Source organism: Triturus cristatus, chromosome 4_1 (assembly GCF_964204655.1).
Source record: "Triturus cristatus chromosome 4_1, aTriCri1.1, whole genome shotgun sequence".
NCBI classification, from domain to species: Eukaryota; Metazoa; Chordata; class Amphibia; order Caudata; family Salamandridae; genus Triturus; species Triturus cristatus.
In genome coordinates this window covers 953905885-953930417 of record NC_140585.1, presented here as the reverse complement: position 1 = coordinate 953930417, position 24533 = coordinate 953905885, and the positions used below count along the sequence as shown (strand labels likewise).

General features: G+C 49.2%; 1 protein-coding gene across 1 annotated transcript in view; it reads left to right on the top strand.

Annotated features, from left to right (window-relative positions):
* The window catches only part of CFAP54 (cilia and flagella associated protein 54), a 2172274-nt gene that overhangs the window by 1704957 nt on the left and 442784 nt on the right, over window positions 1-24533 (top strand). Inside the window, exon 57 of the mRNA XM_085653834.1 lies at window positions 20370-20496. Coding sequence (XP_085509960.1) covers window positions 20370-20496 — 127 coding nt within the window. The remainder of the gene's footprint in view (window positions 1-20369; window positions 20497-24533) is intronic.

Here is a 24533-nt window from a genome sequence, read left to right as displayed (position 1 = left end):
TCCAGTGGCATGGAGAACAAGGGACCCACGTCTGGGCATACCCTTCCCACTCCAGGTGACAAATGCAAAAACAACAATTGATGGACAGAATGCAGAACAATGTCATACATTCACCCCAGTACAGAGATCTGGGCCTAAATCCATCGTTTTTTTGCACACCATGCCGTTCCAGTTTGAACCCAGCCATATGCAAATCAGTCTTGACCCTGTGCCTCATGGGAACAGTCCAGTCCGAACTGCCAAGCCAGGTCCTCCCTGGACTGGAAACAAGCATCCCAGGACCGGTTTCGGGGTTTCACCCCTCTTCAGCCAGGATAGCTTGATTCCAGTGGCATGGAGAGCAAGGGACCCACGTCTGGGCATACCCTTCCCACTCCGGGTGACAAATGCAAAAACAACAATTGATGGACAGAATGCAGAACAATGTCATACATTCACCCCAGTACAGAGATCTGGGCCTAAATCCATCGTTTTTTTGCTCACCATGCCGTTCCAGTTTATACCCAGCCATATGCAAATCAGTCTTGACCCTGTGCCTCATGGGAACAGTCCAGTCTGAACTGCCAAGCCAGGTCCTCCCTGGACTGGAAACAAGCATCCTAGGACCGGTTTCGGAGTTTCACCCCTCTTCAGCCAGGATAGCTTGATTCCAGTGGCATGGAGAGCAAGGGACCCACGTCTGGGCATACCCTTCCCACTCGGGGTGACAAATGCAAAAACAACAATTGATGGACAGAATGCAGAACAATGTCATACATTCACCCCAGTACAGAGTTCTAGGCCTAAATCCATCGTTTTTTTGCTCACCATGCCGTTCCAGTTTGAACCCAGCCATATGCAAATCAGTCTTGACCCTGTGCCTCATGGGAACAGTCCAGTCCGAACTGCCAAGCCAGGTCCTCCCTGGACTGGAGTCAAGCTATCCTGGCTGATCACGGCTGATAGCCAGAAACCAGTCCTAGGATGCTTGATTCTGGTCCAGGGAAGACATGGCTTGGCAGTTCGAGCTGGACTGTTCCCATGAGGCACAGGGTCAAGACTGATTTGCATATGGCCATGTCTAAACTGGGGTGGTGTGGTGGGCAAAAGAACGATGGATTTAACCCAGATCTCTTGACTGGGGGAGAATGTCTGCATTGTTAGCATTCCGTCCATCAATTGTTTGTTGTAACGCTTTTCGCCCTAAGTGGGATGGGTATTCCCAGACGTGGGACCCGTGCTCACTACGCCACTGGAGTCAAGCTATCCTGGCTGATGACGGCTGATAGCCAGAAACCGGTCCTAGGATGCTTGATTCTGGTCCAGGGAAGACATGGCTTGGCAGTTCGGGCTGGACTGTTCCCATGAGGCACAGGGTCAAGACTGATTTGCATATGGCCATGTCTAAACTGGGGTGGTGTAGTGGGCAAAAGAATGATGGATTTAACCCAGATCTCTTGACTGGGGGAGAATGTCTGCATTGTCAGCATTCCGTCCATCAATTGTTTGTTGTAACGCTTTTCGCCCTAAGTGGGATGGGTATTCCCAGACGTGGGACCCGTGCTCACTACGCCACTGGAGTCAAGCTATCCTCGCTGATGACGGCTGATAGCCAGAAACTGGTCCTAGGATGCTTGATTCCAGTCCAGGGAAGACATGGCTTGGCAGTTCGGGCTGGACTGTTCCCATGAGGCACAGGGTCAAGACTGATTTGCATATGATCATGTCTAAACTGGGGTGGTGTAGTGGGCAAAAGAACGATGGATTTAACCCAGATCTCTTGACTGGGGGAGAATGTCTGCATTGTCAGCATTCCGTCCATCAATTGTTTGTTGTAACGCTTTTAGCCCTAAGTGGGATGGGTATTCCCAGACGTGGGACCCGTGCTCACTACGCCACTGGAGTCAAGCTATCCTGGCTGATGACGGCTGATAGCCAGAAACCGGTCCTAGGATGCTTGATTCCGGTCCAGGGAAGACATGGCTTGGCAGTTCGGGCTGGACTGTTCCCATGAGGCACAGGGTCAAGACTGATTTGCATATGGCCATGTCTAAACTGGGGTGGTGTAGTGGGCAAAAGAACAATGGATTTAACCCAGATCTCTTGACTGGGGGAGAATGTCTGCATTGTCAGCATTCCGTCCATCAATTGTTTGTTGTAACAACTTTCTGAATGTGGCATTTTCAAAATTATTACTTAAAATCCAACTTTTCCCAAGTCGAATTGGCAGTTTAAAAAAAGCATTCAAGCTGCAATGGCAGATCTGGGACATGTTTTAATGGACTACTTAAGTGGGTAGCCAATAAGTGCTGCAGGCCCTCTAGTAGCATTTCATTTATAGACCCTGGGTATATGGTATAGCACTTTACTAGGGACTTATAAGTAAATTGAATATGCTAATCAGGTGTAAGTCAATTTTTCCATATTTTAGGGAGTGACCACAAGTACTTTATCACTAGTTATTAGTTGTAAAGTACACAGAGTCCTAATGCCAGCAAAAACAAATTCAGAAAAATAGGAGGGTAAAGGCAAAAGGTTTGGGAGAAAACCACCCTAAGGCTAATAGGTATAACAGATGTTGTTCCAGGTCTTGGGTACATAGATGGAAGTCCTGCAGCCTGTTTTTCTTTTTTCTTTTTTTAAACTTCACAGTCTGCAGATTGATGGTTTCCTAGTAGCAGATGTTCCAAGAATCACCAGAGGTAGCAAGCCTGTCTGCAAGATAAGGTGGGGTGCTGGTTGTGACGACTTTGTAAATGACGCAGCTGGTTTTGAAGCAGCTGTAGGCTAGCAAGGGGAGCCAATAAATTCCCACCTGGATGAAGGTGACGTGATCACATTTCTTCAGACCTTGGATGAGACTTGCTATTGCCTACAAAATGCCCACAAGGAATACCAGTTTGGAAGCTGGGAGACAACAGAACAGGGCGTTACCACCATCCAGATTCAAGAGTAAGAGGTCTTTAACAGCAGTTTGTAAATCACTTTCTAGCAGACGGTTTCTGTTGTGCTGCTGAAAGGACTGACACTATGCTGGACTGCTGCCCTGCTGGACTACTGCCATGCTGGGTTTCCTCCCTGCTGCCCTCCTGCCTGATTCAGAGGGATTATGACTTCCACCTGAACCCGGGACTCCCTGAGTGACTCCAAGGGCTAGTCTGACGGCTTCCCATTCAGAGCCACAGGGACATAACAGACTTCCACCCACCTGAATCAGCACCCAGATCCAGCTGGAGTAAGTCCCCTGATCCCCAAGTGGTGCCCCTCAGGCCCTAGACCCTTGGAGCGGAATTCTAGTTTTTGGGCTCTTCATGACAGCGTACGGGCCCGTTGGGGCCAAAACCTTGTCACTCACACTACCCGCCAATGCGAAGTACTGTGAGCCTGACCCTTACTGCTATAGCATCAACCGCTCGTGGGGAGAGCTTCCACGAAGTTCAGACCCGACCATCCGTGATGACAACAGGGCTCCACTACAATGACGGCCATCTGCAACACTTCCCTGCTCCCTGTAGCCCCCTCTATCACGAACAGGACTCTTTGCACCAGCCTGAGAAGGTAACTTTACAGCTGACTAACCTGGTCCCTGTATCCAACTTGCATTCCAGTGCGGTTGGCCTAAAGATGTGACTTTCTGCTGGTTTTGCACAACCAGATAACTGTGAGTGGAGCTTTAGGCTTTTTGGCTCTATTTTCACCTAAGTCTTTAAAGTTTTATATCTCTAGTTCTGCTGATTAGATTTTTCAGTTTTGGTCTTTTATTACAATCTACTCTATTATTCTAATCTAGTGTGGAATCCTTTTGCGGTGTGTTTTCACTGTGTTATTATTTGAAGTGATGCACAAATACTTTATACATTGCCTCTGAGTTAAACCTAACTGTTCTGTGCCAAGCTACCTGAGGATTGAGCACAGGTTAATTTGGGGTTTGTTGTTGCCTCACCCTGACAAGGATTGTGGTTGCTGCTTGAGTATGGTTTCACCCCCTCAACCAGTAACCCACTTTCTTACAGTATAACTTCTAAGAAACCTCCACAGACTCTCAGTAACAATTGAGTATTATTTGTTGCTGAAAGAATCGAGATTTTCATTTTTGTACATCATTATGCCTCTTTTGTATTGCATTTATAGAGTTGGTGTTAGAGCTGGGTCTTTTGTTGGATTCCACAAGCCCTTACTGGTCCTGTTTATGTGCTCTGCTTTATTCCTCCCATTATGCTCCAGCTGCAGCAAGCTCTAGTTGTCTTGGAGGGCAGGTGATGGTGGTGTGTATTTGCATGGGTGGGATTATCTCCATGTCCTTTGTGGCCTCAAAGTTTTTAATCAGCGGAAGAGGTCCTTTTCATTTCCATTGCCTCTTAGGAGAAAGAAGTGGAGACCTGGGTGTGGGTCTACAAGTCAAATATTTGTGTGGTATTTCAGCAAACATGTAGAGAGTACTTATCTTAATTGTTTTCAACAACTTCTCTGTATTGTGTGGTACTACTAATTAAGGTCTTGGTGGTGAGGTTCATATCTGCCTATTTGACACTTCTGGCCCTGGACAGTGCACCATACTCCAACCCTCACTGATGTATTTGCACACCAGTACAGGGGTATCCTTAGGATTCCCTGGGGCTCTGAAAATCAAGGTACCATGGTAAGTCAGAGGATTTCCCTCAAAGCATCCCATGAAAGAAGGAAAATCCTGTGCTTGCACACACCTGGGAAGATACAACAAAGGATTATCATGGCACGTTGGCATGCTGGGCTGACAGGGGCTGTCTTTATCTCCTCGGGTCTACATGTTCTGCCCCCAAGACTTGCAAACAGGAGTTGGAGAGGCCCTAATGGGGGCAGGATACAGCCATCTAACTGGCAATATCCCTGCCTCCACCACAACCTCTAACTGGTGGTTGGAAGATGTTAGAAATGGGGGTCTCTAGTTGGCAATGGTTAGCACCTTTGTCCAAGTAGGGACCCTTCTTCCTAGTCAGGATAAGGGAGTTACACTCCTATAATGACCCCTGCTCACCCCTTTGGAAGCTTGGCACGAGCAGTCAGGCTTATCTCAGAGACAGTGTGTAAAGCATTTGGCCATAACCAACAGTAATACAGTGAAAATACTACAAAAGAAACCACACCAGTTTAGAAAAATATCCAATATTTTTATATATCCAAAACAAGACCAAAATGACTAAAATCCAACATACAGTACTTTACATATATGCACTTTCCAAGAATACTTTAAAAACACAGTTCCTTGAAGTCGTTAGCTCCGTCCGGTGTTATCGCAGTGCAGCAAACAACAGAATCCAACAGTTCTGTCTGACTCCGTCAGTCAGGGGCATCGACAGACTCGTAAACAGTACCTTTTGTGTTGCGACTGACACGTTGGAGCGGGCCGGTTGTGGAAACCATCGCAGTTGTGGTGTGAAGCTGAGCAGTGTGGCATGCAGTTCCCTCAAGTCATGTTGCAGGCAGCGGCTTGGTGACGGTCGTCCAGCGGCCTTGGTGAGACCAGGGTTGCAGTGCTGACAGATCATGGTGCAGGCAACATAGCTGGTTGCGAGAAGCTGGCGTCCGTCAGTCTGGACTGCAGTGTGGGATGGGGTGGTGCATTGTGTGACTTACAAGTAGTGCCCCCAAGCCACGATGCAGTCACGGAAGTCGCTGTCAACCTGCAGCGACGGTGAGACTAGGGCGGCAAAGATAAGCGAGGCGGTGTGCGGTGCCCACAGGTCATGGTGCAAGCTGTGGCTCAGTGGCAGCGGACGTCTGTGAGACCAGGGTTGCTCTGAGAGATGCGGACAGTGCCCTCTGCTGTGCCTTCAGGACATGGAGCTGGCAACGGACTCGGTTGCTTTTCCCCAGTCTGTAGCGACTGAAACACGGTTCCAGAAGCGGTACCCAGAGGTCAGTGAAGTCTTTGAAGTCCCTGAGACTTTAGAACAGGAGGCAAGCTCTACTTCAAGCCCTTGGAGATACTCAGCATAAGTAAAGAAAGTTCAGTCCAGTCCTTTCACTGCCCAAGGCAGAAGCAGCAACTGCAGGCCAACTCAGCAAAGCAACAACACAGCAAAGGGGCAGTACTCTTCCAGCTCTTCTTCTTGGCAGGTTCCTTGATTTCAGTCAGTTCTAAAGTTCTGGGGTTTGGGCCCCAATATTTATACTGAGTTCTCTTTGTTCTCTTAGGCAGAGAGTGTCTATACCTAGCCCAGACCGGTTTGGCCCTTTCTGGCCCAGCTTCCCGGCAGGAGGTGGAGACAATATTGTCTAAAGCAGACCAGGCCCATTCAGGTGCAAGAAAATCTCCTCCCACTACTCTAAATACAGCCCAAGTCTATTCAGCCCAGCCCTGACTCATCCAGGAAAGGCAGGACACACGTCGCCCCCCCCCCCCCCCACAGTGGCTGTCTGGAGAGAATGCACATCCCCAGCTCCTGTCATTCCAAAGCCAGACAGTCAATCCACAAACCCAGCAGATGCACACAGGATGGATAAGTAAGAAAATACCTACTTTCGAAAAGTGGTATTTTCAAACACAGAACGTAAAAATCATCTTTACTAAAAGATGCATTTTTACATTCTGGGTCCAGGCACACTAAACTCCATCTTCCCAATTTGTACCAATGGGAAGTTATACTTATAAGATGTTATAAGTAAACTCCCATTCTATCCTATGGGACAGATAGCCTTTCCATAGTGAAAAACGAAATACACTGTAATTCCATACCAGGACATTTCACACACACCAGTACATGTCCTACCTTTAACATATTCTAAGAATCAATAAGAGAGCGAGGAAGAAAAAAAAAAAACAGTTCAATTCCCCTAGGTATAAGTATAATTAATCAACAAGAACTGGTCCCCAGAGATAACAGGGAAAAGGTATGTGTACGTAAATACTGATTAGTTCCGTGAAAAACCACTAGGTTTTTTAGGAAAGGCCTCACCCACCAACCTAGTTGGTGGCATGCTTCATCATTGGCCCCCACCTGAGGCACCGAGTATACCCCAGGTGTGCTGCGACGCCTAAACTACAGCAGAGAGGGTTTTTGTTTGTAAGGTGAGTGTGCAGTGCAAGTGAAGTGCATGTGTAACTTAAAAACAGCTGTCCCAATGGTCCCAGATATCAAGTAAATTAGTTTAATGATGGGCCATGGGCAGTATTAAAAGGAAGGCGAAGGATGGTTCAGGGGGTATCAATGGCCACCACCATCCTGTGGGGTAAACATGTTTCAGCCAGTGCCTAGATACTGGTGCTGGCTTTCATCAGGACCAAAGTGCAAGAAGTGGAAAAAGACAGAGTTTACCAGAGTGTTTAGAACCGTCTATGTGTGGCACGCGCTAAGGTGCCCTAACTGGCAGAGGGGGTGTTCCTCTTAAATCCAATCCTGTTAAAAGAAAGACACACAGACGTACAACATATAGCAAGTAGTTAGCCTCTATGGTTGTCAACAAAGAGCAAGTGACAAAGAGTACCGCTGTGAAAGTGCCAAACGGTACGGTATGTGAGGCGGCGACAAAGGTGCTACAGTGGTAGTGTGCACTAATGAATGCGATAAAAGTGTCAGGTGCTACGGACACGGTAAATGAATAGGTGAGTACAAAATTAAGTAAACCTAGAAATGCTTACTCCATAAATTAATGGGACCGGCTCCATGAGTCTGGAGTGCGGTGGTCTGTCAAAATACCATCTAGACAGAAAACAAATGGCGAGAGGAACCGCTAGCAATCTGCAGTGGAGAGGAGAAAGGAAAAAAAAACCCTGGCATCCAGAACTTACTAGCAGTTGACAGAACTCCTACCAGAGACCTCCGTGGCCACTCTCCAGCTCCGATGGAAGGTAGATGAGACATGAAGAGAGCCGGTTTAAATAGTGGCCTCAGGCAGATCTGGTTCAGCTGGGAGGGGCGGGGTTACCACCAAAACTTGGGCCTGTGAACATAGAAAACAGACACACGCCACAAATGCAAAGAAATTAAAGGCAGCCTCGCGCATGATATGGTGTGTTCAAATTGAGTGTGAACAGAGACAGTTTAAAAAAGGAGTTAAAAAAGGCAGTTTTTAGAAATGCCTGGGACTGTAGAAAAATAAATTAAGTTAACGCGGAAGTGATGTCAAAGGGCATGTTATGTAACAACATGGCAGTACCTATGTGTAAACGTTTAAGAAAAAAGGGGGGATGGGGGGGAGCGCATCCAGAAAAGGAAAGGGAAGCTTATGATACAATACAGGGATGTAAAAATATTCCAGTGAAAGCTTGGAAGTGGTGAACCTTGCACTAATCCAGGCAACACTTATGGTGGTTTTAGTGGTTTTTGCTAACCACAGAAAGCTCTCATAGTGGTAGCTGTGGAGAGCAGCCTTCAGGCTTATCTTGAAGGAGTTTTAAGCATCTTGTTTTACAAATGTAATCTGTAGTGTAGATTAGATTAAAAGAAACCACACAGGGTTTAGCAAAAATAAGTCTAAATATTACAACACTATATCTGATAGAAACATCTAGTCGCAGATTCGTTAACTTTTGACTTCTCCCCAGGCGTCAGACTATACCGGAAATTTTTCAGCAGTCCCTCTGCGCGCCGGGGGACAGTGCCTTATGACTCTGTGAGGATATCGACTCCGGTTGTGACGCCAGTGAAGTCATTTAAGTCTCCTTCTGCGCGCTGACGTCAGTTTCTTTTTTCCGCACTGCAACACGGATTTGAAGAAGCGGTTCCTTAGGGCATTTCTTTCCTGGCCTTCTTCGACAGTAATTGTTGGTGGGAACAGTGTGCCTTTCCCTAATGTCATCGAGCTTTAAGCGTTGTGGGACATGAACTCGACAGTTGTCTGTTACAGACCCGCATACTGTATGTATGTGGTGTTTGGGGGAACACCAAGAGTCCAAGGATTGTGGCTCCCACCAGAGATTGAAGCCGAAGGCCCTCAAGGAACGTAGAATGAAGTTGCTGGCGGCACGCTTGTCAAGGTCATTGGAAACATTGCGGCCTTGTTCTTCTTCTTCTCCTGGGGAGAGTACAAAAGTTAAGGAATCTGCGCCTAGACTGTGTCCCTCCCAGATAATATGTTACCGAAGGTAAGTAACTTGTTCATCCCTATCACACTCGTATATCTCCTACCCGAGGATAGCAACACAATTCACAAGAATACTTCGAAAGCAATCAGGCAAGTAGCACGAAATATAGTGGTCTCCAGGGGGAGACCAAACCATATACTAAGAAAGTGGAATGCAAACTGCAAAGGAAAATGGAACTTGGACCAGAAGACCCAGACACAAGAAACCACCCAAGGTAAGTACCCATGAACCCCACAGAAGCTGTGTGTAGAGTGGAAACACAGCTGCATGACGAATGACAGTCAATGTAGAAGTCGCAGTTGCAGTTTTGAAGAAGGACCCTTCTGAGAGGACCCCGAAGAAACCCTTTGGAAGACAGAAGGTTGGAGAGCCACCCCACCCATGGATGCCCTTGGAGCCAGCTTACCTACACCAGGGAAGCCGAGTGCACAGGGGTGAAGTGATGCCAGAACCTGCCATAGACAACAATGGACGGCTTTGAAGAAGATGCCTCTGGAGAAGACTGTGAAGGAGTCTGCTGGAATCCAAGGGTGGATTCTGGAAGTGAAGAACCTGCAAGCAGAGGGGACACAGTCTATGCCACTTGGAGGTGACCAGGAGAAATGGAGATACAATGCCCACTGATGTCGGGAGGTTTTGAAGAGTTGACGGTGACCTTGTCGCTGCAGCTGTGAGGACCAGGCAATGCTGAAGAAGACCAGGAGCTGTGCAGGAGCAGTCTCATGTCGGATGTCGGATGTCGGTGACTAGATTGTTGGTGTCCGGCGGGAGCACCAACAAGCCTTGGTAGCTGCATTTGGTGTGGAAGACGAAAAAAGAACAACATTGGGACCAGCAAGGTCCAAGGGACTCACCAACAGCAGAAGAGTCAGAGCAGACCCCGAGCAAGCAGGGGAGCCTACAGAATCAGGAGAAGACCCTCAGGAGGACCCACGGACTAAAGGCACAGGAATCACAAGAGGACCACGATGTCATGGTTCCAGCCGGGGACGTTCTACGGCAGGAAACCGACTTCCGGTTTTCGGAGCGCGTACCGCTTTCAGGTCAGCGGTCTAGTGCTCACGAAAACCATGAGAAGCACTTCCGGGTGAGGCCGCATTTAACCACGGCGGCCACTCCCGTCAGTGCTTCCAGTACTGACGTGTTGCTGCTTGACTGCCTGCTTCCACACTTTGCCTCACAGCGCCGGAGCGCTTCAAGTCCAGTTCTCTCCCGTGACACACAGGAAGCGTGGTCACGGATTTGCCTTGCTCCGTCTACTCCCGTGACACGCAGGAGCGTGGTCACGGACTTACTTTGCCCCGTTCCCGCGCCGGAGCGCTTCAAGCCTAGTTCACTCCTGTGACCCACAGGAAGCGTGGTCACGGATTTGCCTTGCTCAGTCTATTCCCGTGACACGCAGGAGTGTGGTCACGGACTTACTTTGCCCCTTTACCGCGCCGGAGCGCTTCGAGCCCAGTTCACTCCTGTGACACGCAGGAAGCGTGGTCACGGACTTACTTTGCCCAGTCTACTCCCGTGACACGCAGGAGCGTGGTCACGGACTTGCTTTGCCCCTTCACAGCACCGGAGCGCTTTCAACCCAGTCTACTTCCGTGACACAAGCCCCCTCACCCCGCAGGAGCGCATTCATACACTTCTTCGTGACACGCACAGGGAAGCGTGATCACGTATTTACTTCTTTTGCCCCCTCACCGCGCCGGAGCACGTTTGTGGGCCCCATCACATGCTGCTGTCCCAACAAGCATGTATGAAGGCCATTTCACCCTCTGCACCTGAGACGTCGGGATCACCAAGACAGCCTTCTGTCTGAAGTAACACGAAAGAATCCACTACCACCTGCCAGGTGACTATAAACTCCTACCACCAGCCTGTAGCATGTATGGTTGTTACGTCTGTACGTGTGAACCACAAAAGGAAAACAGGTGCACTGATCATTGTTGTTCATCTGTTTAGCTGGTGATTCCTCAGAGAACATTCCCGGCCTAGCGTGACTCCATCTCTGATCCACACAACGTCTTTCCCCTGATCCCATTCGGCATCTTTCCCTGGTCTCCTCCATGCCTGGGTCTGATTCTTAACTTTGATCAGGTAGGGAGGGGAACGGTGGAGGTTGCTCACGGCGTCCCTGCGAGATAGCTCCACGAGTGTAACAGGTAAGACTTGTGGGGCCCTGACAGAACTGGAAGCCCACGTTGACATATCTCGCCTGGGCGCCATGAGTAACACCGACATTTCCCTGCAGGATATCACAGCTATGCTGACATGTATACAGGCAGATAACCTGAGTCGGCGTCAAGACATTACGGCCCTACAAGGCCGGATTGCAGCAGGACAGACAGGGGCCTGGGGCCCAGATCCTGCAGTCAGGCCCAGACCCGGGGGGGTGGTACCCGAACAACAGGGCCATCCCTCACCCATACAGGTGATAGCTCCTCACCCCGTCCAATTAGCTCCTCCAGAACGCTTCTATGGCGACAGCGCTAAATTTAGCATCTTCCTAAACCAATGCCAGCTACATTTTATGGCACGTGCTACCGCCTTCCCTGATGACGCCTCTAAAGTTGCATTCATCTTGTCCTATCTCGGGGGAGACGCTGCCCAGTGGTCGATTGCCTTGGTCGAAAACGATGACCCCATGTTATACAGGCTCCCCGTCTTCAAAAAAGCCCTGCGACGCATGTTTGCTCGCCACACCTTCGTGCAGGCCGCGAACAACGAGCTCTTGAATTTGAAACAAGGTTCTTCCGACCTTCTACACTACATAACCACATTCAACCGACTGGTTATTGAAGCGCGATGGCCTGTCCATAAGCAGGTGTCTGTCTTTTACAGGGGACTGCGAGACGACATCAAAGACCTTCTCTCGCAAAAGGCTGACCCCCCGGAGGATATTGGGTCTTTCATTGATCTGGTGGTTCGATTAAACTTCAGGTTGCAGGAACGAAAAAACGAAAAACATAAGGGCATAGAAGTCCGGTTCCTGTCATCTCGAGACAAAAACAGGTTTGAACCAGTGAAGGCCCAGGAAGCACCCGAACCCATGCAAATCGGCGGGATCCGCGATCCGTTGACCCGGGAGGAAAGAGACAAACGCCGAAAACAAAACCTGTGTCTTTATTGCGGAAAAAACGGACATTTCGTCAAAGAATGCCCTGTGAAGCCGGCCAGGCCAACAACCCACAAATCCCTTGCTCTCACAAGAGTCCGCACGGATGAAGCGGGAAACGACGAAACCCAGTAGGCGATGGGGTTGGTCTACTGGGTTCTACCTCCATGCGAAACCCTCCTACCGTCTCGTTCGTCAACGTCAGACACATGGGTCTGTCCGTTATGTAACTTTCCTCGACCAGCCGGATTTGGGCAGTCACCGCTCTCATTGACTCAGGTGCGACAGGGAACTTCATCGACACAGGTTACCTGGAGGGATTAGGCATTCCGACCGTGGCTATGAGTAAACCAGAGAGCGTGAAGGCTGTGGACGGCACCGACCTAACATCCGGACTCATACGGTACCAAACCGAAGCCATGCAGATGACGTGCACGAACGGGCATACGGAGAAAATCGCCTTTGCCGTGATCGATGCACCTCAGTTCAAGCTCATTTTGGGGTTTCCTTGGTTGGTGACACACAACCCTCGCATTGAATGGAGGAACCGGGTTGTGACTTTGAACTCCTCTCACTGCACCACCGCCTGCTAGCCTCATGAGAAGGCGGTTAGTGAAACCTCGATACCAGCTCAGTCAGTGCCTATGATAGGGACAGGTTTAGTCACCCAGGATAGTGTACCCACGGCCTATGCAGACTTGGCTTCTGTCTTTGATAAAAAAGGAGCGAACACCTTGCCACCTCATCGCTCCTTCGATTGCCGGATAGACCTCATACCAGGTTCAACCCTTCCCTGTAGCCGTGTCTACTCCCTGACGGAGAAGGAGAACCTCCATCTACGGAGCTATCTGGAAGAGTTACTACAAAACGGTTTCATCCGCCACTCCAAATCGCCTGTCTCGTAGAAGGAAGGAGATCTAAGTACGTGTATCAACTATAGAGCCATAAATACCATAACCATCAAGAATCGCTATCCTCTGCCTCTCATCTCCAACCTTCTAGATCAAGTAAAGAACGCCTCCATTTATACCAAACTCGATCTGCGAGGAGCGTACCATCTCGTCAGGGTCCGGGAAGGCGATGAATGGAAGACCGCCTTTTGGACGAAATGCGGTCTATTCGATTACCGGGTCATGCTCTTCGGGCTCTGCAACGCTCCGGCTGCATTCCAATATTTCATCGACGAAGTCCTACCGGAATACTTGGATCTGTTCTGCGTCGTCTACATTGACGACATCTTGATCTTCTCCGACACGATCCCAGAACACATCAACCACGTCCGTGCTGTCCTAACACAACTACAGCGGCACGGCCTGTACGTAAAACTGGAGAAGAGCGTGTTCCACACCACCATGGTAGAGTTTCTCGGTCACATCATAACCCCTGAAGGGGTCAAAATGGATGCCCAAAAAGTCAAGGCAGTCCTTCAATGGCCTTCGCCTTGCTCCACTAAACAGGTCCAGAGATTCCTGGGGTTTGCCAATTACTACAGGCACTTCATTACGGGGTTCTCTGGCATCGTTACCCCCATCACCAGCTTACTACGTAAGGGAGTAACGTTCTCCTGGAACCCTGAAGCCGAAAAAGCATTCCAAGACCTGAAAAAACGTTTCTCCAGCGCCCCCGTCCTTCGGCATCCCGACCCAGGACAGCCATTCATAGTGGAAGTGGATGCATCACAGAACGCTCTGGGAGGGGTCCTGTCACAACACAACGCCGAAACAGGACTTCTGCATCCCGTGGCCTTCTTTTCCCGAAAACTCCTGCCGGCGGAGCGTAACTATACGGTGTCAGACCGCGAACTCCTCGCCATTAAGGCTGCCTTTGACGAATGGCGACATTACCTCAAGGATGCACGATACCCGGTGACCATATACACCGATCATAGAAACCTACAATTCCTTCGCTCAGCTAGAGCCCTCACTTCCCGACAACTACGGTGGACCCTGTTCTTTAATGAATACGACTTTCACATCACCTATCGCCCTGGAAGAGAAAACGCCAAGGCCGACGCCTTGTCCAGGTTGGACGAAGCCGAAGACAACGTACCGAAGGTCGAACCCCCGATCATCATCCCTGGACAATGCTTCCAAGGGGTAGTCTTCTCCTCCACCTTCTTCACCCAGCTGCGCGACGATCTACGCCAACAAAAAGCAGAAGAATGGATCGGGGACCTAGACGGAAACACCGTACGGGATGGCTTCCTGTTCAAAGGAGACCGGTATTTCCTCCCGCTTGACAGTCACCAACAACAAGCGTTGTTCATGTGCCATGATAATCCGTTGTCCATCCATCCAGGATTCCACAAAACCATGGACCTCTTGCACAGACATTTCTGGTGGCCTTCCATGGATACCACAGTCCGCTCCTACCTTGAACGTTGTGCAGTCTGTAATCAAGAAAAGACCCGTTCTAGTTCCCCCATTGGACTCTTGAATCCGATTCCTGTCCCTCCTTGCCCCTGGCATACGGTGTCCATGGACTTCGTAGTCGAGCTACCAAGGACAAAAAACGGCAATACTACTGTCCTCACCATCGTGGATCACCTTACGAAAATGGCGCATTTTGTTCCCCTGAAAAAGTTACCATCAGAGCTCGAACTAGCCTTGATCTTTGCACAACAGGTGATCCAGTTGCACGGCATACCCTCCGTTCTGATCACAGACGGGGCTCCCAATTTGTATCTAGTTTCTGGGGTGAGGTATGCAAAAACATGGGCATGGAAACCCGTCTTTCCACGGCATACCACCCGCAAACGGACGGACAGGCGGAACGAACAAACAAAACCATGGAGCAATACCTTCGTTGCCTGCTGTTATCCATAGAGCAAAAATGGTCAGAAGCCCTCTGGATGGTGGAATACGCCTACAATAACAGTAAACATGCATCTACTGGTATGTCGCCTTTCTTCTGCCTACAAGGACTGCACCCACGATCGGAGCCCTGGGAAAAGACTCCGTCCTGTCACATCCCTACCGTCCAAGAGTACCATACCCTGTTACACACCATATGGCAGGAAGCACGGTTCGAGCTCGCCAAAGAAAACCAGAAACACTATGCTGATGCCCACAGACAAAAAGAACCCGAGTACAAAGTCGGGGATGAGGCATGGGTATCCATAAAGAACCTCAACGTGCACGGTCCTAAGAAGTTATTGCCACGGTACGTAGACCCATTTCCCATCGAGAAGGTCATTAACCGAGTGGCAATAAAACTCACGTTACCCCAACAGATGAAGATCCACCCAGTATTCCATGTCTCCCTCCTACGTCCCGTCCATTCAGGCACTCGCATCACCGGCCCGCCCCCTCCTATCCTCAGGGACGAACACAAGGAATATGAGGTGAGGGCCATACTTGATTCCCGAAGAACTAAAGGGCGGCTCTATTATTTAGTTGACTGGAAAGGGTATGGTCCTGAGAAACGTTCCTGGGAACCTCTATCCCATGTTCGCCATGCCCCTCTGTGCGTACGCGCATTTCATGCCCAATACCCACGCAAACCTCGCCCAGCTACCCCTGTGTAGGGTGGGGAAGGGGAGGTCTTGAGAGGGGATACTGTCATGGTTCCAGCCGGGGACGTTCTACGGCAGGAAACCGACTTCCGGTTTTCGGAGCGCGTACCGCTTTCAGGTCAGCGGTCTAGTGCTCACGAAAACCATGGGAAGCACTTCCGGGTGAGGCCGCATTTAACCACGGCGGCCACTCCCGTCAGTGCTTCCAGTACTGACGTGTTGCTGCTTGACTGCCTGCTTCCACACTTTGCCTCACAGCGCCGAAGCGCTTCAAGCCCAGTTCTCTCCTGTGACACACAGGAAGCGTGGTCACGGATTTGCCTTGCTCAGTCTACTCCTGTGACACGCAGGAGCGTGGTCACGGACGTACTTTGCCCCTGTACCGCGCCGGGGCGCATCGAGCCCAGTTCACTCCTGTGACCCGCAGGAAGCGTGGTCACGGATTTGCCTTGCTCCGTCTACTCCCGTGACACGCAGGAGCATGGTCACAGACTTACTTTGCCCCGTTCCCGCGCCGGAGCACTTCAAGCCCAGTTCACTCCCGTGACCCGCAGGAAGCGTGGTCACGGATTTGCCTTGCTCAGTCTATTCCCGTGACACGCAGGAGCGTGGTCACGGACTTACTTTGCCCCTTCACCGCGCCGGAGCGCTTCGAGCCCAGCTCACTCCCGTGACACGCAGGAAGCGTGGTCACTGACTTACTTTGCCCAGTCTACTCCCGTGACACGCAGGTGCGTGGTCATGGACTTGCTTTACCCCTTCACAGCGCCGGAGCGCTTTCAAGCCAGTCTACTTCCGTGACACACGCAGGAAGCGTGGTTACGGACTTACCTTGCCCCCTCACCGCGCAGGAGCGTATTCGTACACTTCTTCGTGACACGCACAGGGAAGCGTGATCACGTATTTACTTCTTTTGCCCCCTCACCACGCCGGAGCTTGTTTGTGGGCCCCATCACATGCTGCTGACCCAACAAGCATGTATGAAGGCCATTTCACCCTCTGCACCTGAGACGTCGGGATCACCAAGACAACCTTCTGTCTGGAGTAACACAAAAGAATCCACTACCACATGCCAGGTGGCTATAAACTCCTACTACCATCCTGTAGCATGTATGGTTGTTACGTCTGTACGTGTGAACCACAAAAGGAAAACAGGTGCACTGATCATTGCTGTTCATCTGTTTAGCTGGTGATTCCTCAGAGAACATTCCCGGCCTAGCGTGACTCCATCTCTGATCCACACGACGTCTTTCCCCTGATCCCATTCGGCATCTTTCCCTGGTCTCCTCCATGCCTGGGTCTGATTCTTCACTTCGATCAGGTAGGGAGGGGAACGGTGGAGGTTGCTCACGGCGTCCCTGCCAGATAGCTCCACGAGTGTAACAGGTAAGACTTGTGGGGCCCTGACACACGAACAGCTCACCAAAGATGAAGGTCCACGGTGCAGAGGAGGTGGTGAGGATGCTGATCTTGGAGGGCAGAGATTCTGGAAGCTGGAGCTTCTTGTAGCACAAAGATCTCTGGAGTGCAGAGCCAACAAGCCTTGGCAACGGCAAGTCAACGCAGGGCACAGGGGTTTGGTCCCCATGGTTCCTACAAGGGATATCGGCTTCAAAATAACAGAGGTGGCAGGTCAAGCCTCAAGGGAGTTGCAGAACCACCACCTGTGTTGCTGAGCCTCGGGAAGTTTGTAGAACGATAGGAGCTGCAGACCGATCAGCTTTGTTGCGGTTCCTGCAGATGCAGAGGAGTGACTCCTTCATTCCAAGGGAGAGTCCTCCAAGTGTCTTTCATGCCCACAGGTCTGGAGAAGAACCTGGAAGAAGCACAGACACAGACGATGAAGAAGACATGAAGAACCGTGAGACCAGGGACACCAGGAGTAGGCCTGGGCAAAAATGTCGTTCCGTTCGCGGAAATTGCGATAATTTGACATTTTTGCGTTCCGCGGAGAGCGCGAAAATGTCAAAAATTCCGGTTTCCGCAGCTTGGCGATAATTTGTTTCTTGCTCGCGCTGTAAAATAATACATTCTCGCGCGCGCGCGATCGCCTTACCTGAATCCCTGCGTTCGCCGACAAGTTTTCTTGATCCGGTCGCGTTCTCCATGAGATGTTGTATTGTTTTTAGCCATTTGCGCTGTCTCGCGACAGTTCGCGCCCGCAGTGACGTCATGTGTCGCGCGATCACGTCTTTCTTCTCGCGATCATGCACCGCGAGAACAACTCAAAACAAGATGGCCGCGCCCGCAAGCAACCACATGGGTAAGTTGGCGACCCGCAACCATGCAGAAAATCTCGCGAACATGCCGGAAAAAAACTTCCGCATCTTCGCGATATTTCTGCTTGTTTGCGATAATTTTAAACATTCTCGCGATAATTTGCGAAGGTTAATTCCGCAAATTCCGCCCACCCCTAACCAGGAGGCTTCCTTCATGAAGTCTCGGCCCCAGTCGAAGTCCAACGAAGTCCAAGTGAATAGACGATAGAAGAGCGAAGTTGTTTCAGGGTTAAGTCTTGTCCCCTTATGTATCTGAGGACCCTCCAACAGGGCAGCCCTTAAATACCCTACGGAAAGGATTAGGACAAGTGTGGGGTCCCTCCCAGAGGAGGGGCAGGACGTAAGGGAGGATACTCTCACGTCCTTTTTCCAGTTTCGAGCCAGAGTGGAAGCCACGAGCTTCCTGAACTGGTTTAAACTGGAGTATGCAAGGAGGGCACCAAATGTGCCCTTCAAAGCAGTCTGGTGGTGCTGGCAAGCTCCCCCTCCCCAGCCCAATACACTAAGTCCTGTCTGTGAGGTCCCTCCCTGTGACAGGAAACCTATTATTCTACCTTTCTCTGCTCAAGCGTGGCTCTGCAGCAGGAGGGCAGAAGTGTGTCTGTGGTTGGCAGCAGCACTAGCTTGCTTGCAGACCCTGAAAGGTTGTTACTGGGAGTACAGGGTGGTCCCCTAAGGAGCCCCCTAGTACACGGGACCATACTTCCAACACTGGAATCATTGTTGGGGTATGATTCCAACATGTTTGATACCAAACATGGCAGCGTTTGGTGCACCCACATATAGTTTAACTCTCGCAATGACTGATGTCCACTATATGTCTAAAAATGACTGACCATTCTGACAAAGCCTGGAGAATCAACTCTGAGGTTTGTATGGGTGTCCTGCTTATAACCAAGCATCCAGCCCTCAGGACTGAGAAGCCTGCCATGAGGGTGACTTATAGGTTTTAAGTGCAGTGACCTCAGGAAACTTTTGTCTGTCGTGAGAGGCGCAAGCACCAACTCACACAGGCTGCAATGGCAGGCCTGCAGTCAGAGTTTAAGTGGACTTCCATGGTTGGCACGATACATGCTGCAGCCCATTGAAGACCCCTTGTGTACCAATGCCTTGAGTACCTTAGTACAATATACTAGGGACTTCTAAGGGTACCCCAGTAGCCAATTGTGGAGGTATCAATGTACTTACAGGTCAATTTTGGGGAAATAGCACAGTTGCTGGGGTCATGATTGGCAGGATCCCAGCAATCAAGGTCAAAACACACTGACACCAAGCACAAAAAGTCATTGTTGAGCGCAGTGAGTTTCTTCCTTATGAGGTGTTAGCTGCATATTGGCAATATAATGAACACGTATTTGCTTTTTTGAGGGCATTATCCATTGCTAAATAAGCTTACTGAAGAAAGCATGTTCTGTGTGCGTACTGAATATCATAACCTGATGCACAACTAAGTTTTATGATTAGGTGTGACTTGTATGCCTCCTGCCTTACTCCTGAATTCCAGGGGTAGGCTCGGACTACAGGAGTAAGTTGAAGCAATATCTTTGTCAATTGGGTACATAGTCGAGTAGTGGAAATATAAAATGTAAATTAACCTTTTCTAGCCAGAAAAGGGGGCTTATTATTTTAGAGCAAAAACAGCTATTTTTCTGAGAAACCCATACTTGATTAAAATCTGATACCAATGGTGATATAAAGTTAATCAGGGCAGACCAGGCGTTCTTCGACCCAGTCTTCCCCAGGTAAGTGTTTTCCTTTAGGACTCTCTACATGGCTCACCCATCATTTTGGGAATCGTTGTTGTGTGGGAGCCTTTATAAACCATTTGGTCAAGGGATTAACAAGTTATCTACTTGGCTGTTACCAATGATCACAAATGCAAGTGGTGTAGTTTTACTGCAATGTTATTACACCTACCTTCCTATATCAATTTGTAAATGCATTGTTTGACTTATGAGTGAAGTTATTAACAATAGAACAACACTCCTTACGATCACAGGAAAGCACGTTTGCTGTCTAAAGCATTAGAGGTCCTGCAGTGAAAAGGACACATCATTATTCACTCTTTTCACTTGTTATTTAAGTAGCACATTCTATTGGGAGTGGGGGTAACACGTAGTTTGACTTGCCTTTTTCTCGTGAGACTAAACTTGTACATAGGAATATACAGTGTTCCCTTGAATTTTTGGGGACAAATCGTCACAGGTAAGTATTTTGTATTGGGTAAATTAATATCACAGCTTTTGACTGCATCCTTTGTGGGAGTAAGTAGATACCTTTAAGATTGGGCGCATGTATGATTTCGCTGCTTGACAGTTTGCAAACTTCTATGTTTATAGGATGTCATTTTCTTTCTAAACATATATCAATTATCAGTCCTACATGGTGTCACTGTTAACTAACAAAACCACTTCTTTACTTTAGTTGATAAGACTCGGGGAAGCAGTGGAACAGCATACAGATGATCCTGTATTTAGAAGTCCAGTCCAAACTTTAAGAAATATCTATTTGCCACATATAAATTTGCTGGCAAAAATCAAACTGCGAATAGGTAAGAAAACGACAAATTAGCTTACTGTATTAAGTGCAATTTTTGAACTGTGCCAGTCTACTGAAAGATAACTTGATTTATAGTTCCTGAAATTAAAAATTTTACGAAAACACACTTTAATGTTAGTTATATTCATACTCACAGAGCTTACTGTGCCAGAATAGGCTACCTCAAAATGTTTTAGTTTCAACTCTGCCTGCGTTTCAGATTCTAATTGCTAAATACTGACATTAGCTTCAATGTATGTTTTATGTTGGTCTAGACTTTTCCGAGGAAGAAGAACGTTGCAGCTGGGAAATTGCCTTTTTACATCTGTTCGGTATCTACAAATCTTGATATTTGACCGATGTGAACTGTTTTCCAAATCATTGGGTTTCTTGTTTGGTTTCATGAACATTTACGTTCATTCCTAGATGTTTGCTGATCTCCACAAAATTGTCTTCAGTGCAATTCACTCTAATTTCCTAAGCTGTTCAGTTTCATTTACAGACTTTGAATGACTTCAGATGTTTTTCTATCTATGCTCTTGACATTGTTTACTTTTCTTTCTAAACTCAGATTGACAAGCAGGGGTCAAATCAAAAGGTCTAGAGTGGATGAGCCGAGGGGTAGATGCTGCTTACTTCTGTTGCATGACTGTGTTGTGTTATTGCATCAACACCTTGAGACGGTCTGTTTTTTCATTGGTTAATTCAAGGTATGAGAGAGTGCTGCACGCTATCCTGGCTGGTGAGGGGTGTTACCCCGAAACCGGTCCCAGGTGCTTGTTTCCGGTGCAGGGAAAACCTGGCTTGGCAGTTTGTGCTGGACTGTTCCCATGAGGAACAGGGGCAAGACTGATTTTCTTATGGCTGGGTCAGAACTGGCGTGGCGAAGTAAGCTAAAGAAAGATTATGGATTCAAACCAGATCTGTGATTTGGGGTGAGTGTCTGAAAACTTTCAGAGTCCCGTCCATCATCTCCTCGTGTTTGCTTTGTTCGCCCTAAGTTGGCAGGGTATGCCCAGAAGTGGGTCCTTTGCTCAATTTCCTACTGGATTCAAGCTAGCCTGGCTGATGAGGGGTGAAACCCCGAAACCGGTCCTAGGAGGCTTGTTTCCAATCTAGGGAGGACCTGGCCTGGCAGTTCAGGCTTGACTGTTCTCATTGGGCGCAGGTTTAAACGGATTTGCATATGGCTGGGCTCAAACTGGAATGGCATGGTGAGCAAAAAAACGATGAATTCTGATGGATACATCTGCCTGTGGATTCCTCACCTTATGAATATCCCCTGCGCCAGCATTCCGTGGAAACTTTTTTCCCTAGCTCTCCACGCCGACGAGGTTGTCACAATGCCATGGCTCCGCACGACGTCACAGAAGCCATAAGAAGACCACGTCGGCGTGATGACGTCAGTTCCCTTTTTTTTCCGCGCTGTCGACGCTAGCGTTTTTTTTCTGGGACTCTCCATACTTTTGTCTGGATACATTGTAATTTTGATTGTATCTCTTGCACTCTGCTTTGGCATGTCGTCCCCCAGGAAGTTGGGCTTTAAGCCCTGTAAAGAATGCAGGGGTCATATGTCGATTACTGACCCTCATGAGGACTCTGTTTGGTGCTTGTCGTCTGACCACGACGTCGAGGGCTGTTCTTTTTGCAGGAAGGGGAATCCGAAGGCTTTGAAGGAACTGGAGGCCAAGCTATATTTGGCTAAGGCAAGAAAAGAAAAAAGGGGTCGTAAAAGATCGAAGTCAAGATCTTCGACGTTGCATGACTCCAAGAGAAAGCATAAGAAGAAGAAGAGGCATGCTTCTCGGTACCGGTTGTCGAAGGCTGTGGCTTCAAGGTCACCTTTTCCAGCCCATCGACGTCAAGAAAAGGACTTTGTCTCTCCTTCTCCTTCAGTGTCTCCTCAGGTGACTCCGGTTCATTCTCCATCTTACAAGGGGACTCTGGAGCAGTCATCGATGCCGAAATTTTTACCGACTCCAGATGGTGTGTCAAATCCGGCTGATGCTGAGGTTCCTTCGGCTCCTGCGGCTCTGCCTGTGGCTCCGGCGGCTCCGACTCCAGAAGTGCCTCGTTTGGATCTTGAACCGGCACAGTACCCACAATTTCCGGCGCCGGGTTCGGATCCATCGCATTTTTTAAATGAGATGTATGGCGTGTTCACCAGGGCCTCGTACCCCTCTGGAGCACCTTCGGGTCCCATGGGTCCTATTAGTTTGGGTGTGCCTCACCAGTATCCTCAGGCTCCCTTTGTACCATTTATGCCACGACGCCGTCCTGGCAGTTTCCGGCTCCGAGGATGTCGATGCCGTGTGGGCAGTCCCCGGCTCCATCTTGTGAACCTTCTCGGATTCGATCGACGCCGGTTACTACAGCGGATCCTCCTTCGACACCACTGCCGGAGCAATTGACAGCGTGTGTGGCGCGCCGATGCCGCAACCGAAGATGCGCTCGAGGAGAGAAGCACAGAGGTTGTTAGAGGAGGAACAGTACCAGGCTGAGCAGATGGAGGAAGGAGAAGTTTATGATACGAAAGATTTGTTTGAGGGATTGAGTGAGGCAAGTAGACTTGATACTTCCCCAGAGTGGGACTTTGCTTCTCAGAAGGCTTCCCCCTCGAAAGAAGTTGCACCTTACCATTTAATGATAAGGAAGGCTGCTTAACTTTTGGATATGCAGCTTCCTATGGCTGAGTATAAGCCTAATTTACTTACAGAGGTGCTTCATTCTCCGTCCTCCCTTTCAACAAAGCATTGACTGAGCCAATCCTTGATGTGTGGAGCTTAGTGGTGCAGGCTTCTTGTTCCAATCAGTCCACAGGTGCTTTCCGCAGGCTCCTGCTGACAAGGATTCCAAGAAGTTGGAACAATCTGCAAAGAAGGTCTTTTCATCGGCTAGCTTGGCTCTGAAGTCTACCAATGCCACTTGTCTGTTGGGTAGATATATTCATGCCTTTAAGGGACTCTGCCAAACAACTTCTTCCTAAATTGTCTGAGGAGGATAGGGGAAATCTGAGTGAGGTGCTGGCAGACTCACAGACTGCAGCTCACCAAGTCATCCAGTCTGGCCTGGACACGGCAGATTCCTTTGCCAGGGCAATGGGTTCATCCATTGCAACAAGAAGACATGCGTGGTTGAGGTCTTCTGGATTCTCTCCCGATGTACAGGCTGCTTTTCTTGATCTGCCTTTTGATGGGTCTAGACTGTTTGGAGAGAAAGCTGATTCTGCTCTGCAAAGATTTAAGGACAGTAAGGCCACAGCGAAGTCTTTGGGCCTGCAGTCTCAGGCGAAAGGTTATGGCTATAGACGATACCGTGGCTTCGGAAAGTCTTCCTTTCATGGTTACAGACATCCACAGCGGCAGCAGCAACAGCAACAGCAACAAAACGCCTTGTACAAATCCTATAGGGGTAAGAGCAGAGGTCGCCTTCGGGTAGCCGGATGTCAGCCTTCTTCCTCCTCTACCTCCCCAGCCCCTCCTGGTAATGCAGGAAAGCAGCCCTAGATCCGCCATCCTGGATCATGTAGGTCCCGTGGGAGGTGGGCTTACCCATTTTCTACAAGATTGGAAATCGATCACTTCGGACCTTTGGGTTTTAGATCTGGTAGAAAATGGGTACGCCCTTACCTTCAGGGAATTCCCTCCACCTTACCCTCCTTGCCAAGGGTTTTGCACAGAGGATCATTTACTTCTCCTTCAAAAGGAGGTTCTTGCCCTGTTGGAAAAAGGTGCGATAGAGGTGGTTCCGGAGCAGGAAAGGGGTCAGGGATGCTATTCCTGGTATTTCCTGATTCCCAAAAAGGATGGCAGGTTACGTCCTATCCTGGACCTCAGGATTTTGAATCTGTTTCTCAAACAGGAGAGATTCAAGATGCTCACCCTAGCGCAGGTTCTTCAGGCACTGCAACAAGAGGACTGGATGGTGTCCATCGACTTACAGGATGCGTATTTTCATATCTCAATCCTGAAGTCGCCCAGGAAGTATCTCCGTTTTGCGGTTGGTTCGCAACACTAGCAGGTTGCGGTCCTTCCGTTTGGTCTTACTACT